Source organism: Benincasa hispida, chromosome 6 (assembly GCF_009727055.1).
Source record: "Benincasa hispida cultivar B227 chromosome 6, ASM972705v1, whole genome shotgun sequence".
Classification (NCBI taxonomy): domain Eukaryota; kingdom Viridiplantae; phylum Streptophyta; class Magnoliopsida; order Cucurbitales; family Cucurbitaceae; genus Benincasa; species Benincasa hispida.
This window is the reverse complement of record NC_052354.1, coordinates 51,652,038-51,666,269: the sequence shown is the minus strand read 5'-3', so window position 1 is coordinate 51,666,269 and position 14,232 is coordinate 51,652,038. Positions and strand designations below refer to the sequence as shown.

The 14,232-nt window shown below is 38.0% G+C and overlaps 1 protein-coding gene across 1 annotated transcript; it reads left to right on the top strand.

Moving 5' to 3' along the window:
* The first annotated feature begins 1,649 nt into the window (after positions 1 to 1,649).
* On the top strand, positions 1,650 to 2,159 carry LOC120079292 (protein PXR1-like). Its single transcript, XM_039033446.1, has one exon. The coding sequence runs from the start codon at positions 1,650 to 1,652 to the stop codon at positions 2,157 to 2,159; it is 510 nt and encodes a 169-aa protein (XP_038889374.1).
* The last annotated feature ends 12,073 nt before the right edge of the window (positions 2,160 to 14,232 follow it).

The window sequence follows — 14,232 nt, the reverse complement described above, 5'->3', positions numbered from 1 at the left end:
ATTCCTTTCTTTATTGCTTTATGAACTTTTTCATTTATTGCTTCATTCAATTTTTTTTATTGCGTTATGAATTTATGCTTCATTTAATTCTCTTGCATTTATTTCCGTGTTCTCTTTATATTCCTTACTTTTCCGTATTAAATGCGTTATTCTTAAAACCTGGTGAAGGATTGTTTAATAAGAAGAGAATTATTACTGCAAGGTCCATATGACTTGCGTTGATGAAAAAAAAAATAATAATAACAAAACAATCAACATCCGGTATGCATTGCGATGGTGGGTGCATCTTGTACCAACAAGATACACTTTGCGTTCATCCAACTCAAATGCATTACGTTGAGGGGTGTGTTGCGCTCGTATGTGTTCTTTGCCCGTCCTTAGCAAAAATGCACTATGTTGAGGTAGTGTTGCACTGGTAGAAATACCGTACGCCCGTCCTCCAGAAATGCATAGAGTTAAGAGGTGTGTTGCGGGGATAAATGCGTTGTTGCCCGTTCTCTGCAAAAATGCATTTGCATTGGTAAATTCATTGCGTTGGCTCTTAACCTTGCGCCCATCCAAATAAAATGCCAAAGAAATTTTTTTTTGCAAATTGAGATGTCTAATCGCTTTAGCTTCCAAGGAAATGATGAATCTGTAGACGAAAGGACGCACGACTCTACAATTTCATAAATGTGAGGTCTGCCACCGTAGAATTTGCGTTGGGCTCATCAAGGCAAAACCTATAAATTCCGTCTCTTCGTCTTAGGTCGTTTACTTGCATCATTTTTCAAATAGAAACCCTAGAACTTTGCATACTAAACTTTCTTCCTTCCCAAAACCCTAAAAAAATTTCTGAGTTCTTTTACTCTAGCATCCATGGAAAATCAGTCTCCCCAACCATCTTCTTTACCCTCATCACCCTCGAAAGCCAACTCTCTATGCGAGAGGCGGCATTCCTTACAGCCAGCCGTCGTCTCGCCGCCCAGCCACACACCATCCCTCGAGTCGCCGGAAGACCCCGGCGAAATCCCTTAGCAGACAGGCCACTCCAGTTCAAAAAGCGGTAGAGCTTAGAAAGCACCCTACTCCCAACATTGTCCTCTGAAAGGGAAAAGAAGAAACAGGATGACAAGGAGGTGTTTGGGAGTATACTCAGCAACTTGGAGAAAGGAGGAGGACTGCCCAAAGCTGGGGTTGTGAACCAACCGAGCTATCTTAGAAAATCCCTTCGTGAATCTCCTATAATAACCTGATAAACCCAGAAAACTTCGTACTTCGGTTACATTCAGGCGTCGTTCTCAATTAACGATTGCTTCTATCTTTTGGGAATCAATGCTAACCCCATCAGCTGAAACTAAAGAGATCTTATCAAAAGTTTATTATTGTTCAAATTTATGTTGATGACATTCTTTTTGGAGGAACGTCTCAAAAGATGGTTGAATTCTTTGTGTGAAACCCACTAATATTAATGTAGGGTCCACAAAGTTTTATAAAGACAAATTTATAGTGTGGACAAGGAGATATAGTATTCCCGTAATACTAAAAATAATTCTCCACTTTCAGTAGAGAAGAACAACTTCTTGGATATCAAAATAAAGCCTTAACTAATGATTTTTTTTTCTTTAATAAAAAAAAAAAAAAAGGACCCACTGCCTTTGGAGGAGGAGATGGAGAAAGCATCAAGGAGAAGTGCTCTGGCAATCTTGGATCCTAAGGAAACTACTAATGCAGAATCCTATGAGGGACCTATCAGGGTCGCTTTGGAGGAAGCGACGGCGGAGAAGCTGTCTAAAGTGGTTGAAGAGGAGAAGAAGAAGAAGAAGATCAAAGAGAAGAGGGCTGAAGGAAATGAGGAAGCCCATCCAATCAAGAAGAAGGAACGGAGGACAGATGAGAAGAAGGAATGTAGGCGGGAAGAGAGGCACCTGAAGAAAGAGGAAGAGAGGAGAAAGAAGGCTGAGAGCCCAGAACTGGACGGAGAATCCACCTCTGGGAGGGAGGAAAAGGGGGAATTAACGCAACTAAGAGAATCAGCACAACATGAAACACCGCAAACGGTCGCGACTGACGAAGGAGAAGATGTAGAAATCACCCCCTTGACACGGCGTCACAAGGAGAATGCGCCGCAAGGGTCAACCATTGACCCTCCAATTTTGATAGATATGTTAGAAGAGTAGGAGAGGAGAAGAAAGGAGGAAGAAGAGAAGAAGGAGAAAATGTTAAAAGCAAAACTCATCATCGTAGAAGGTAGTCGAAAAAGAAAATTACAAGATGAAGAGGTGTGCCGCAACAATGAGATTTCAGCAGAAGAAGAAAGGAAAAGGCTCGAAGAGGAACAGCACATTTTACTAGCCTCTGAGCAATTTGAAAAGGAAATTGAAGAAGAAAAAAGAGAAGAAGAAGAAGAAGAAAGGAAGAAGAAAGAGGAAAAAGAAAGGAAGCGCCGAGAAAACGTTCAGTGCATAAGAGAGAAGAAGGGCAAGGAACTTGCTAAACAGGAGAAGGAGGAACAATGCAAGGCAAGGCAAAGGAAACAAAGGCAAGAATCCCACCTTGCGTTGACCAAAGAAAAGGGCAAAGCAGTTGTAAAAAGTAGCGAGCCCGCGTTGGCTAAGAGGCGTCCATCGAAGAAGAGAGAAAACGATGATATGCTGATGGAGATGGGATTTTTTCCAGCGCCAACGCCACTACCAGACCTGATTACAAGCGTTGTACTGGAGCACGGATGGGAAACATTTTGCCAGTGGCCAGTCATCGTCATTCTAAAGGTAGTGTGCGACTTCTACAACGGACGACTACATGGCACCAAGGATGTGGTGACCATAAAAGGGCAAATGGTGTCTTTCAGCGCAAGAGACATCAATGAATTAGACTTGATGAAGAGCAACCCAGATGCGCTGGGTAATAAAATCATTGATGATCCTACTGAAGAGCAGATGGAAGATGCGCTGCAAACATTAACGCAACCGAACACTAAGTGGACGGTTTCATTAAAAGGCATCAGAACTCTGGCATCCAAGACACTGCTTCCCGAGACGTGACTTTAGGTATATTTGGTAAAACGACGACTCATCCCGACTTCCCATGACAAAAATTTTGAGGGATCGAGTCATGGCCGCATATTGCATTGCGGGCGACATTCCAATCGATGTGCGGAAGTTGATCGCAAGACAAATTCGAGGTTTTGTGGGGCACATAAGAGGTCAGTATTTCTTCCCATGGACTGTCTCAAGTTTATGCCTATCAATGGGTGTAGGCATTGAGGAAGAACCCCATGCCTGAAGTTCATGGCCTCATAAATGTTAAGATTTTGAGGTTGCTCCTCAAAGATTCCCCACACTGCCCCGAGCTCCCATTGAAGAGGCCCGTCATTGATTTAAATGCGCCGTAGCAACCCAAGCAAAAGAAACAGCGCAAAGATGACAAAAGGAAAGGGGAAATTCCAAGACTCACCAATGCAAGAACCAGAACCCTTGGACCCTTTGCCTTTGATAATTCGCCCTCCAAGCCCTCCTATACAACCTTCTTCTTCCCTTCCCGAGAATTTCACCAACCTTCTCCTTGCCTCCAATTCTCCAACCGCATATCCAGTAGCTCCATCATCACCTTCAGCATCATCACCGTAACGTCCCTTTCCACTGCCACATGTTGATGACCCACAAAATTTGGGTGAAGGCACTTCTTCCCAACCCCAAAACGTTGATGGCGAAACATTGCAGGCACAACCTACCATTGCCTCCTTAGCTACTGAACTAGCAGATATGCGAACCCTTCTTACCCAACAACAAGAACTCTTCTCCCAATAACAGGCCTTCTTCTGCCAGAGAATAGAAGTGGTAAACGAGTGAGTAGAAGATTTACAACGCAATGCTGCCATGACAAGGCATGTGATGATCAATATTCAACGCAACATCTATACGATCCAACTGAACCAGAGGCAACTAGCAGAGCGCAACCATGAGTACTTCAACTTCTTGACAGCATATCTTCATGGTCCCATGGTGCCTCCACATCTCGAGTAGCATCTACACTTTGAAGAAGCTTCTCGTGTACCTCACCAAAATCCTCCACTAGAACTTCCTCCTCCTCCTCAATAACTTCCCTTTTTTTTTTTTATTGTAGTCATTCTTTTATTTATAACTTTATTTATTATTTTTTTATGTATGGAAGCTAATGTCTTTGATTCTTTGTACATGCAAAAAAAAAAAAAAAATGTATTGCGTTAATTGTATTCCCTTGTATACTTAGTTATTTTTTTCTTTTCAATACAACCAAGTAACAATTCTTTCAAGTATGCAATACTTAGTTGACACTCTTCTGTATTTGTTTCTATCATTCACACCATGTATTAGACTCTTAATTCTATAATTAAATGTTATGATCATTTCCATCTCCATCTCTTTGCCTATTTCCGTTCATCCATGTTTCACTTTTTCCATGATGTTTTTTTAATCCCTTGGATAATTAGCAATAATTGAGAAAATGAATTAATTGGTTAAAGAAATAATTATGTTTAATCAAGGCATGCTAGACGACATCTTCACCTGTGAGAGCAGAAGTGAAGATGTCATTTCGCCTATCGAGAGAGGGTTAGAAGAATGCGTTCACTAAAGCTAGAAGTACTTCCAGTGATGGAAGCAACCTTGCGTTCACCACGTGCATCCCTATTTCACCATAGAGATATGGGAACGTTGTCGATCACCGAGAGGTGTATGCCAAGCGAAAGCGGAATCTTAGTTATATCTTTAACGCAATTAACAAACATGCGACGTTTGTACTAATTATTCTTTCTCCTTCTGATTCATCCATAAAGCCTTGCCATCACATACCGCAATCCTTTGTATAAATTTCACAGTCAGTCTCGAACTCAACATCATGTATATCATGTATCTTGTATCTTGCATCAAGTTAGCTTAGGTTTATTTTTATCGCAATTTATTTTATTACTGCAACTTTAGTTTATCTGCACAATTTTACTTTACCACAATTTATTTCCTGTACAAACACACACTTTATTAATTGTAAAAACACCGGTCGCATATATCACAAATGCAACACACTAACGACAACAATCCCTATGTTCAACCTCAGATTACTCTGAGAAACTTGCGTTGGAATTATACTTGGTTTCAGCGCAAGGAAACTTGTGACAATGCATAGCATAATACAAGCATTTCAGTAATAACGCATATATCTAGAAGTAGTATCACATAAAGTGTAGATATTTGTCCACATACACTCATATTTGTCCACATGTTGTATGTCGAAAGATATAAAAATTATCGTTGCAAGTTTATGGCGTCGTTGCTGGGGACATGAACTTGCATTACATCCATCCATGAGTAGTGTGAATAATCGTACTTAGTATAAAAGACATTTCAAGTCAACATTGACCTAATATGTGACTCCGAAAACTGTCAAATTTTGGGTTCAATCCAGCCAAAAACACATACACCTGATCTGCCTCTTCAAGTTTCAAGTACTGGGCCCCATCTTGTGTATAGTTCCAGACAATTTCTCGGTAAAGGTCCATCTCTTGCCAATATACTGATAATTTATTAAAGTAGGAAGTAACATCCATGGTCCCTTGCTTGCACTCATGGACCTGTTTGTGTAATGTGTACAATCGAGATGCGTTTTGTGACTTTGAGTACAGATCCCTGGCTTCCTCCCAGATATCTCTAGTAGTTGCTGCATACAGTAAGGGTCGGCCAATCTGTGGCTCCATACTATTGATGAGGACATAACGTAATAGAGAATCCTCCCTTTTCCAGATTCTTTCTTGAGGATCGCCTGGGATAGGTTTCAGACTTTCTTCTGTTAGATAACCGAATTTGTGCCTTCCTTCGAGGGCCATTCTAATCAACTGGGACCAGAAAAAATAATTCTCCCCATTCAGTTTTTCTTCTACTAGAAATCCTACAGTATTTCCCATTGAGCTAGTTAAATAAGTTGTATTGGGCAAAATAGAGAACGAATTTACCGAATTCTCTGTGGTGACTGATTGAGGGTTTGGGCCAAGGGCTGTTTCCAAATCTGAAATCTGCATTTGAAGATAGGCCAATCTACGTCGAACATCATCAGGGTACTGGGCCGAACCACCATGATTTAGTGCGGCTGGAAAAAAATCTTCGACTGACGACTGGTTGTGAGAGAAACCAGCTAGGTATGCTGGAATCAGGTCGGGTCGAATCGGGTCTTGGAAAGACAATGGCGGTGTCAAAGCAGCAATCCAGATCTGCACCTAGGAGAACGATGGTTAGACAGAGGCAAACACGATCGGCTTCTCTCCTTAGTTCGGCTCCCGAAGTGGTCGCGACTGGGAAGAGAAGGGAACGACCGATAACTCGTGCGATCCGATCGGCTCCTCTCCTCAGTTCGGCTCTTAAAATGGTCGCGGATAGGCAGAGAAAGTAACGGTCGGCGTGAGTGAGGGTTTTTATGGCCCGATCGCACGGTTCTGTCCTTCAATGGAACCTTCGGTCGATGTCGACGACGTTCCCTGCGGCGACTGGATGGCGGCTATGGTGGCTGGAAGAAGTTGCGGTAGGGCAGATTGGAGGTATTCTTTTACAACTTCTTGGATAACAGCTTTCATGTCCATGATTGGAGCTTCGTCTGTAGAAGATGTCTGTGGTTGGTTCTCGTCAATGACGGCTAGGGTTTTGCCGCCATGCTCTGATACCATGATGAAATATGAGAAAAGAGAGACCAACACACACTTTACATGGAAATACTAGAACAGGAAGAAACTACGATACAAACCTTTTCTTATTATTTTTAATTGATTCACTGAATACAAGAGAATAGGGTGAATAAATAGACAGTAGAGAGCCCTAGGGTAGAAGATAATTACAATAATACCCCTAGGGAAAAAACCCTACTTTCAACACTATGTATTCAATTATTTGGTAAATTTTGGTAAAAACTATTTAGTATTCTTCTTCCATTATTTTTGTACGATATTATTATTATATTATTGTGTCATATATTTTGGATTGAATTTGTCAAAATAATATGTTACTAAAACAGCCTATTATTTGGATTTGTTTAATTCTAAAATAGAAGATGTGCATATTCATTAATTTATGCAAATAATTATTGGCCTAAAGATGGATAGCTATTTGAACAAATTGTGGGTGTGCATGTGGTAATGACTAGGTGACAATTATAAGGATTGATTACTACGTTGCGAGTATTGATGACATGTAGAAATGCATGTCATCTTAGGCCTTTTACTTAGAATTACGAAGGTTGTTAGGCAGAATATGTGTCGATCATGATAGGAATTCATAAGAATATGAGCTTGCATCGATTAGCATGTTGAATCTTAGCTAACATGTTATTTTGTGTTAATTATGCGTTCAATGTTCTATTTTTGTAGCCAATGCAGGAAATGAATGCAAACATGAGAACCGGACCATCCCATAGACGACCGCATGTGGAGAAACACTCCACCGCAAGGCAAACACATCGATAAACGCATGGATGTTGCGACAATCAGTCGTATGCGTTCATCGCATGGGAGTTGCACTCGTCAAGCGATTGCAGTCATCATGTAAAGTTGCGGTGTTAAGCGAATGCGGCCATTGAATGATTGCGGCTACATGACAATGCATTCTAATGGGATCAATGCAAGGTAGGTGGAATGAACGCACCAACGCATCTACCTTAAGAAATCCAAAGATGATGTTGACATTTCACCTACCACGCTGTTAGTAGCAGAGGTTCAGAAAAGGAATAACGCGCCGAATGTCGGACCCAGAGCAGTCCAATCAATGCTGTCGATGACCCAAGCTTTACAAATAGAAGCCAATGAGATGAACTTCATTTTATCCAAGGTTTTTGCATGAGGTTCGACTATGGCGGATCCTTGCGATCCAGAAAAATGCGTGAGAAGACAATTGAAAGTTCTTCACCTTCTTCATCCATTCTGAGTGACAACCAGAGCCTTCGATCGGAGTTAGATCTCAAGAGAGTCAGTACCTTCGCCCATCCATGGCACCACCAGCAGCCTTGACGCACATCCGCTGGGAGCAAATCTTTGCTTCCAGCCGGTCGTTTCTTTTCCTTTCTTTTCCTATGTTGTATTGTATGACATTTTGAATTAAGGAATTAATACAATTTGTTTTCAACACACTTCTCTGCTTCCTTCAACTTCATCTCATCTTCTTGCTTAGCATCTTTACTTTCATTGTAACATTTAGTGGGATTGCTTGGGTATTGCATACTTAGTCATGTGGATTAGGGATATCAAGCATGTAGCAACCCACCGAGAGGTGTGCATTGTACGAGTGTGTGAGTAACCTTGTTTGCTTAGTGTGAAGCTGCTGTAATGTCTGTCTATAGGCTAACACATTGCTTGTCTATGAGTGAAGTCAGTAACAATCAACTTCCCAAGAGGGTAAATGGTTGGACGCATTAAACAAGGTATGCATTGTTCACTAGGGATAGTAACAATCTTGCGTCAACCAAGTTTAGGCATTTGTCTTGTCATATGTTGTGCCCAACATCCCTTTAGAGCCACTCAAGAGAGAGTCTAAAGAAATAACCTAATGACTCGAGAGAGCTAGGTTAGAATCTAGACTCGAGAGAGCAAGATTAGATCGGCATAAGCAAGAGATAGGGACTTAGAGATAAGCTCTGTTTGTCAACACTACATCGCATGCACCATAGGAATAGGAATGATGATATGTGGTCGCCTTGTTTGTGTATCATCGTATAGACAAGAATTAGAGGCTTATGTGTAGGCCCTATAGACACCTCTGCACATACATCGCATGCATTCTAGCATTAGAAGCCGTAGCATTCGCACCGAGAGGTGGTTTACTATTGTATGAGTGTTGCATGGTCGCATTAGTTTGCGTTGACTAGAGTTTCCCTTGCGGTCACTCTTAAGTATTGCAATGAAAACATCTATACATTTCATCTATTTTCCCATATATTTATTCCATGTCAAGGATTGTCGCATCTCTACCTTTCATGCATATTCTCATTGTGTTGTCTATTAGATAGGAGTAGGAGTAATATTAACTTAGCAATATCCCTTCCATTCTTTTATTTATACCGCTGCATGCACATCACTGCAAACATATAGCTACAAGTCCCTGTGTTCGACCTTGGATTACCTGAGAAACTTGCATCCATGTTATACTTGGCGTGAACGTAAGAAAACTTGTGGCAGGACGTATGGTCATCGCATACATTTATTAACGAATATTCATTCCAACACATGACCATCGACGCATGACTATCAACGCATATCTTAGGAACATGCATCACATACCGCGTCCAAAGGAAGTGGTTGTCGAGTAAAATTGACTTCCAAGTTCCTATCATCAAGTATCATTTACAGTTGAAAGGCTAAACATCAATATTGTGCTAGGTATCTTATAAAATGGGTCCACCATATATGTGAAATTATTTTGTTATAATTTAAGTGTAAGTATATGATTTATTTTTTTGTTCTTTGCTTCGATTGATCTTATTTAAATATCTTGAAGTCTGAGTTCAATCCCTAAGTTGAATGAATCGAACTTCAAGATTTGTAAGGAAAACCTAGAGATACTTCTTGAGTGTATGGATCTGGACCTTGCATTAAGGACCAATAAACCTATTTCTACTAAGGAACAACCGAATATGGCTAATATTGAGAAGTGAGAATGGTCGAATCGCATGTATTTAATTATCAATTAAGCACTCCATTCTAGAGCCTTTTCGGGATTTTATTGCGAAAAGTGAAAATGACAATAAGTTCGTTGCTCAAGTTGAGAAATATTTTGCTAAAAATGAAAAAGGGAAAGCAAATAGTCTTTTGACTTCTTTAACTTTTATGATGTATAAGGACAATGGAAACATAAGAAATACATTATGGAAATGTCCAATCTTGCAGGTAAATTAAAGACACTTGATATCGAGATAAATGAAAATTTACTCGTACATCTAGTACTTATCTCTCTTCCTACACAATTCGCTCAATTTAAAATAAACTATAATATTCGGATGGATAAATGGAGTGTTAAATAGCTTATCTCATAATATATGCAAAAAGAAGATAAAATTAAGAGAGAAAGGACAAAGTGCTCATTTGGCAACTGGCTCTTGTGATAAGAAGAAAAGGGTGCTGCAGAAGAGGCATCTCAACAAGATAAAAGCAAAAGATAGGCTAAATCCTTGTTTTTTCTATATAAAAAAAAAAAAAAAAAAAAAAAAAAAAAAACCACTTTAAGAAAGATTGTCTCAAGTACGCCAAGTGACATATAAATAAAGATAATCTTCTTACTTTGGTACGTTCTAGAGTTAAATTAGCTTCTTTGCCTACAGATATTTGGTTGGTAGATTTTGGTGCTACTACTCACATAAGTATATCTATGCATCGTTGCTTATGGAGCCGACCACCAAGTGATGTTGAAAGATTCATCTATGTGGGCGATGATAAAGCAATTCAAGTTGAAGCTATTGAGAATTTTATTACTTTTAAAAATGGGTTGTTGTTTGGATTTGAATGAGACCTTTGTTGTTCCCCATTTAGATGAAATTTAGTTTCTAATTCCAGTTTGGATAAATTTGATTTTTCTTGTTCTTTTGAAAATGATAAAGTTAAAGTCTTTTTCAAGATTCTAAGCTTATTGGTACTAGTTTTTTAATTGATAATCTATATATACTTGTTTCTTTTGCTTCATTTAATAAGATTCTATTATCTAATTCATGTGGTACAAAGCATAAATTAAATGAGAATTCTGCTATGTATGGTACAAACGTTGAAGTCACATCTCTAAACATAGAATTCAAAGACTTATGTCAGATGGAATTTTTTATTACCTTGATTTAAGCAACTTTGAAGTTTGTATGGAATGTATTAAGGGAAAATAGACAAACATAAGAAAATTAGGTGTCAATAGATTCTCAGACGTATATATACAAATATTTGTGGTCCATTTCCTATGGCTTCTTGAAATGGACAACAATATTTTATTACGTTCATAGAGAACTATTCAAGATATGGGTGTCTATATTTAATTCATGAAAAGTCTCAATCTTTATACGTTTTCAAGTCTTTCAAAGCTGAAGTTGAACTTCAACTTGAAAAGAAAATTAAAGTTATTAAGTTTGATCGTGTTGGTGAATACTACAATTGTTATGATGGATCAGGTAAACAATGTCCAAGGCCCTTTGCCAAATACCTAGAGGAATGTAAAATTGTCTCGCCATACACTGTGCTAGGAAACCCAGCATGAATGGTGTGGTTGAAAGACGAAATAAAATACTTAAAGATATGGTAAGAAGTATGATTAGTCATTCTCCTTCACCAAAATCTCTCTAGGGTGAGGCACTAAAAACTGTAGCATATATCCTCAATAGAATACCTAGTAAAGCAGTAACTAAAACTCTTTATGAGTTGTGGACAAGAAAGAATCCTAGTATTAGGCATCTTCACATTTGGGATTTTCTGGCTAGGCGTTACAAGTCTAACGAAAGAAAATTGGACTCAAAAAGTATTAGCTACTATTTTGTTGGTATTCTAAGTGCTCTCGTGATTTTAAGTTTTATGATTCCACTTCTAAATTATTGTTTGAGATGGGAAATTTCAGATTTCTTGAGGATGTTGAGTTTAAGGGGAAGGGGGAGAAGATGAAAGAAGAAAAATTGTCTTTGAAGAGAAATTGGTTTCTTTTCCTAATGTGGTTATAGATGATGTTCAATCTCCAATTCCTAACTTCACTATTGAACCAATTATAGAACAAGACAACATTGAAGTCCTCGTTGTTGAACCTGAAATTCAAACTCAACAACTTCAAGAAGTGCCCCTAAGAAGATCCATTAGATAAAGAAAATACAATTCCAGATGATTATAATGTACTTTTTCAAGGACATCAGGATGATATGAGCATAATGGAAGATGATCCAATCAACTTTCAATAAGCTCTACAAAGTTCTAACTCTCAAAAGTGGATAAATTCTATGGAAGAGGAAATAAAATCCATGAAAGATAATGGCGTTTGGAACTTGTCAAATTGCCATCAAGAGTGAAACCCATAAGTTGTAAATGGATATTAAAAACCAAAAGAGATTCACAAGGAAAAATCGAAAAATATATGGCTCGTTTTTTATAAGCGGTTTACTTAAAAGGAAGGAAGGCAATGATTAAAAAGAGACTTTATCTCCGATTTCATCGAAAGACTCTTTCAGACTAATCATAGCACTTGTAGCTCACTTTGATTTAGAGCTATACTAGATGTATGTAAAAATTGTGTTTCTCAATGGGAATGTTAATGAGACGATTTATATGGTACAACCAGAAAACTTTGTTTCCGGTAATTCAATGTCTATGGTGTGCAAATTGAAGAAATCCATCTATGGTCTCAAGCAATCCTCTCATCAATAGTATCACAAATTCTATGAAATAATAACCTCCTTTGGCTTTGAGGTGAATATAGTGGAAGATTGTGCATATCACAAGTTCAGTGGGAGTAGATCAATCTTTCTGGTGTTATATGTCGATGACATACTCATAACAATTAATGATGTAGGCTTATTGTATGACACTAAGAGATTTCTCAAAAAGAAATTTAAGATGAAGGATCTTGATGATGCTTCTGTTGTATTAACAATTGAAATATTGCGAGATCGTTCTCAAGGTATTTTGAAATTGTCACAAAAGAACTACATTGAAAAGATTTTGAGTAGATTTCGTATGAAAGATTGTGCACCAGGACATACCCTTGTCGCTAAATGTGATCAATTTCATTTAGATCAATGCCCCAAGACTGTACCCGAAACTAAGGAGATGCACAAGGTTCTCTATGCATCGGTTGTTGGAAGTTTAATGTACGATCAAGTATGTAACACGTCAAGATATTGCATTCATGGTTAGAGTATTAGGTAGATATTTGAGCAACTTGGGAATGGATCATTGGAAAGTAGCCAAACAGGTTATGAGGTATTTGTAGAGAACAAAAGATTATATGCTCACTTTATCGGAGATCACAAGTTTTAGAGATCATTGGGTATACTGATTCTAATTATGTTAGATATCAAGACACTTTACGATCTACTTCGGGCTATATATTCATGTTGGCTAGAGGAGTTGTATCCTAGAAAAAAGTTAAACAAACAATTATGGCTTCTTTCACCATGGTTGCGGAGTTTTTAGGATATTATGAGTCGTCCAATCATAGAATACAGTTGCGAAATTTTGTCACTAAGCTGCAAGTAGTGGTTGGCATAAAAAGACTATTAAAATTATTTTGTGAGAAAAAAGTGGCAGTGATGTATTCCAACAACAAGAAGAAATAGAAGTCAAAACATGTAGATGTGAAATTTCTAATTGTGAAAGAAAGAGCTCAGAATGATCAAATTTTGATAGAACACATAGGAACAAACTCTATGGGGGTAGTTTACCACCTAAAATTTTTCATGAGCATGTTGCTCACATGGGTGTTAGTCACTTTTCTAATTCCATGATTTAGTGGAAGTTTTTTTTTTATTGAGGACGTTCTTTGATCTTAAGTTGTTTTCTATATAGAACAAAGTTGATGGTTTATGTTTTATTTGAACTTGTTTATCATGCATGTGGTTTAGTATAAAGTTTTTAAGAATAATCTCATTAAGGAAGGACCAGATGGAAACAGGCATGATGTAGATCACTTTGTATGTAGTTTCCACGCTATTCATCCATACTTGATTTATGTCATTGTATGTATTAGAATTGGTGATCAAGGAAGGTATAGTTACAAGAGTAGGGACGAAAATTGCCTGATTTCTTGCTAATGCAGGAGATGGGTCAGATTAAACTAAAGAGGAATTCTATTATTGAAATAATCTGTTTAGGGTAATTGCAATTGGTAGCATTTTTAGGAATAATAGCCAAGTGTATAACATCATTTTTAAAAAAATTATAAATATAGCAAAGTCTATCAGCTATCGTTGATAGACTCTTACCAGTGATGTGGTCTATCACTAATAGACTCCTATAAATAATAAGATCTATCACTGATAGACTATTTAAATTTGGCCATATTTGTAATTTTTTTTTATATTATGTTATATCTACTAATACTTTGGGTTTAATGTCTATATTTACAACTGTCCCATCTATTTATGTGCGTTTAAGGCTTATGTGATTTAATTATATCAAGTACACCAACATAGCCCAAGTGGGAGATTGTTAGACTTACTTAAATAAAATTTGTATAATTAAAGTATGGGCTGTATGTGGATTAATATTTTATCACATTGGGTTATTTTATT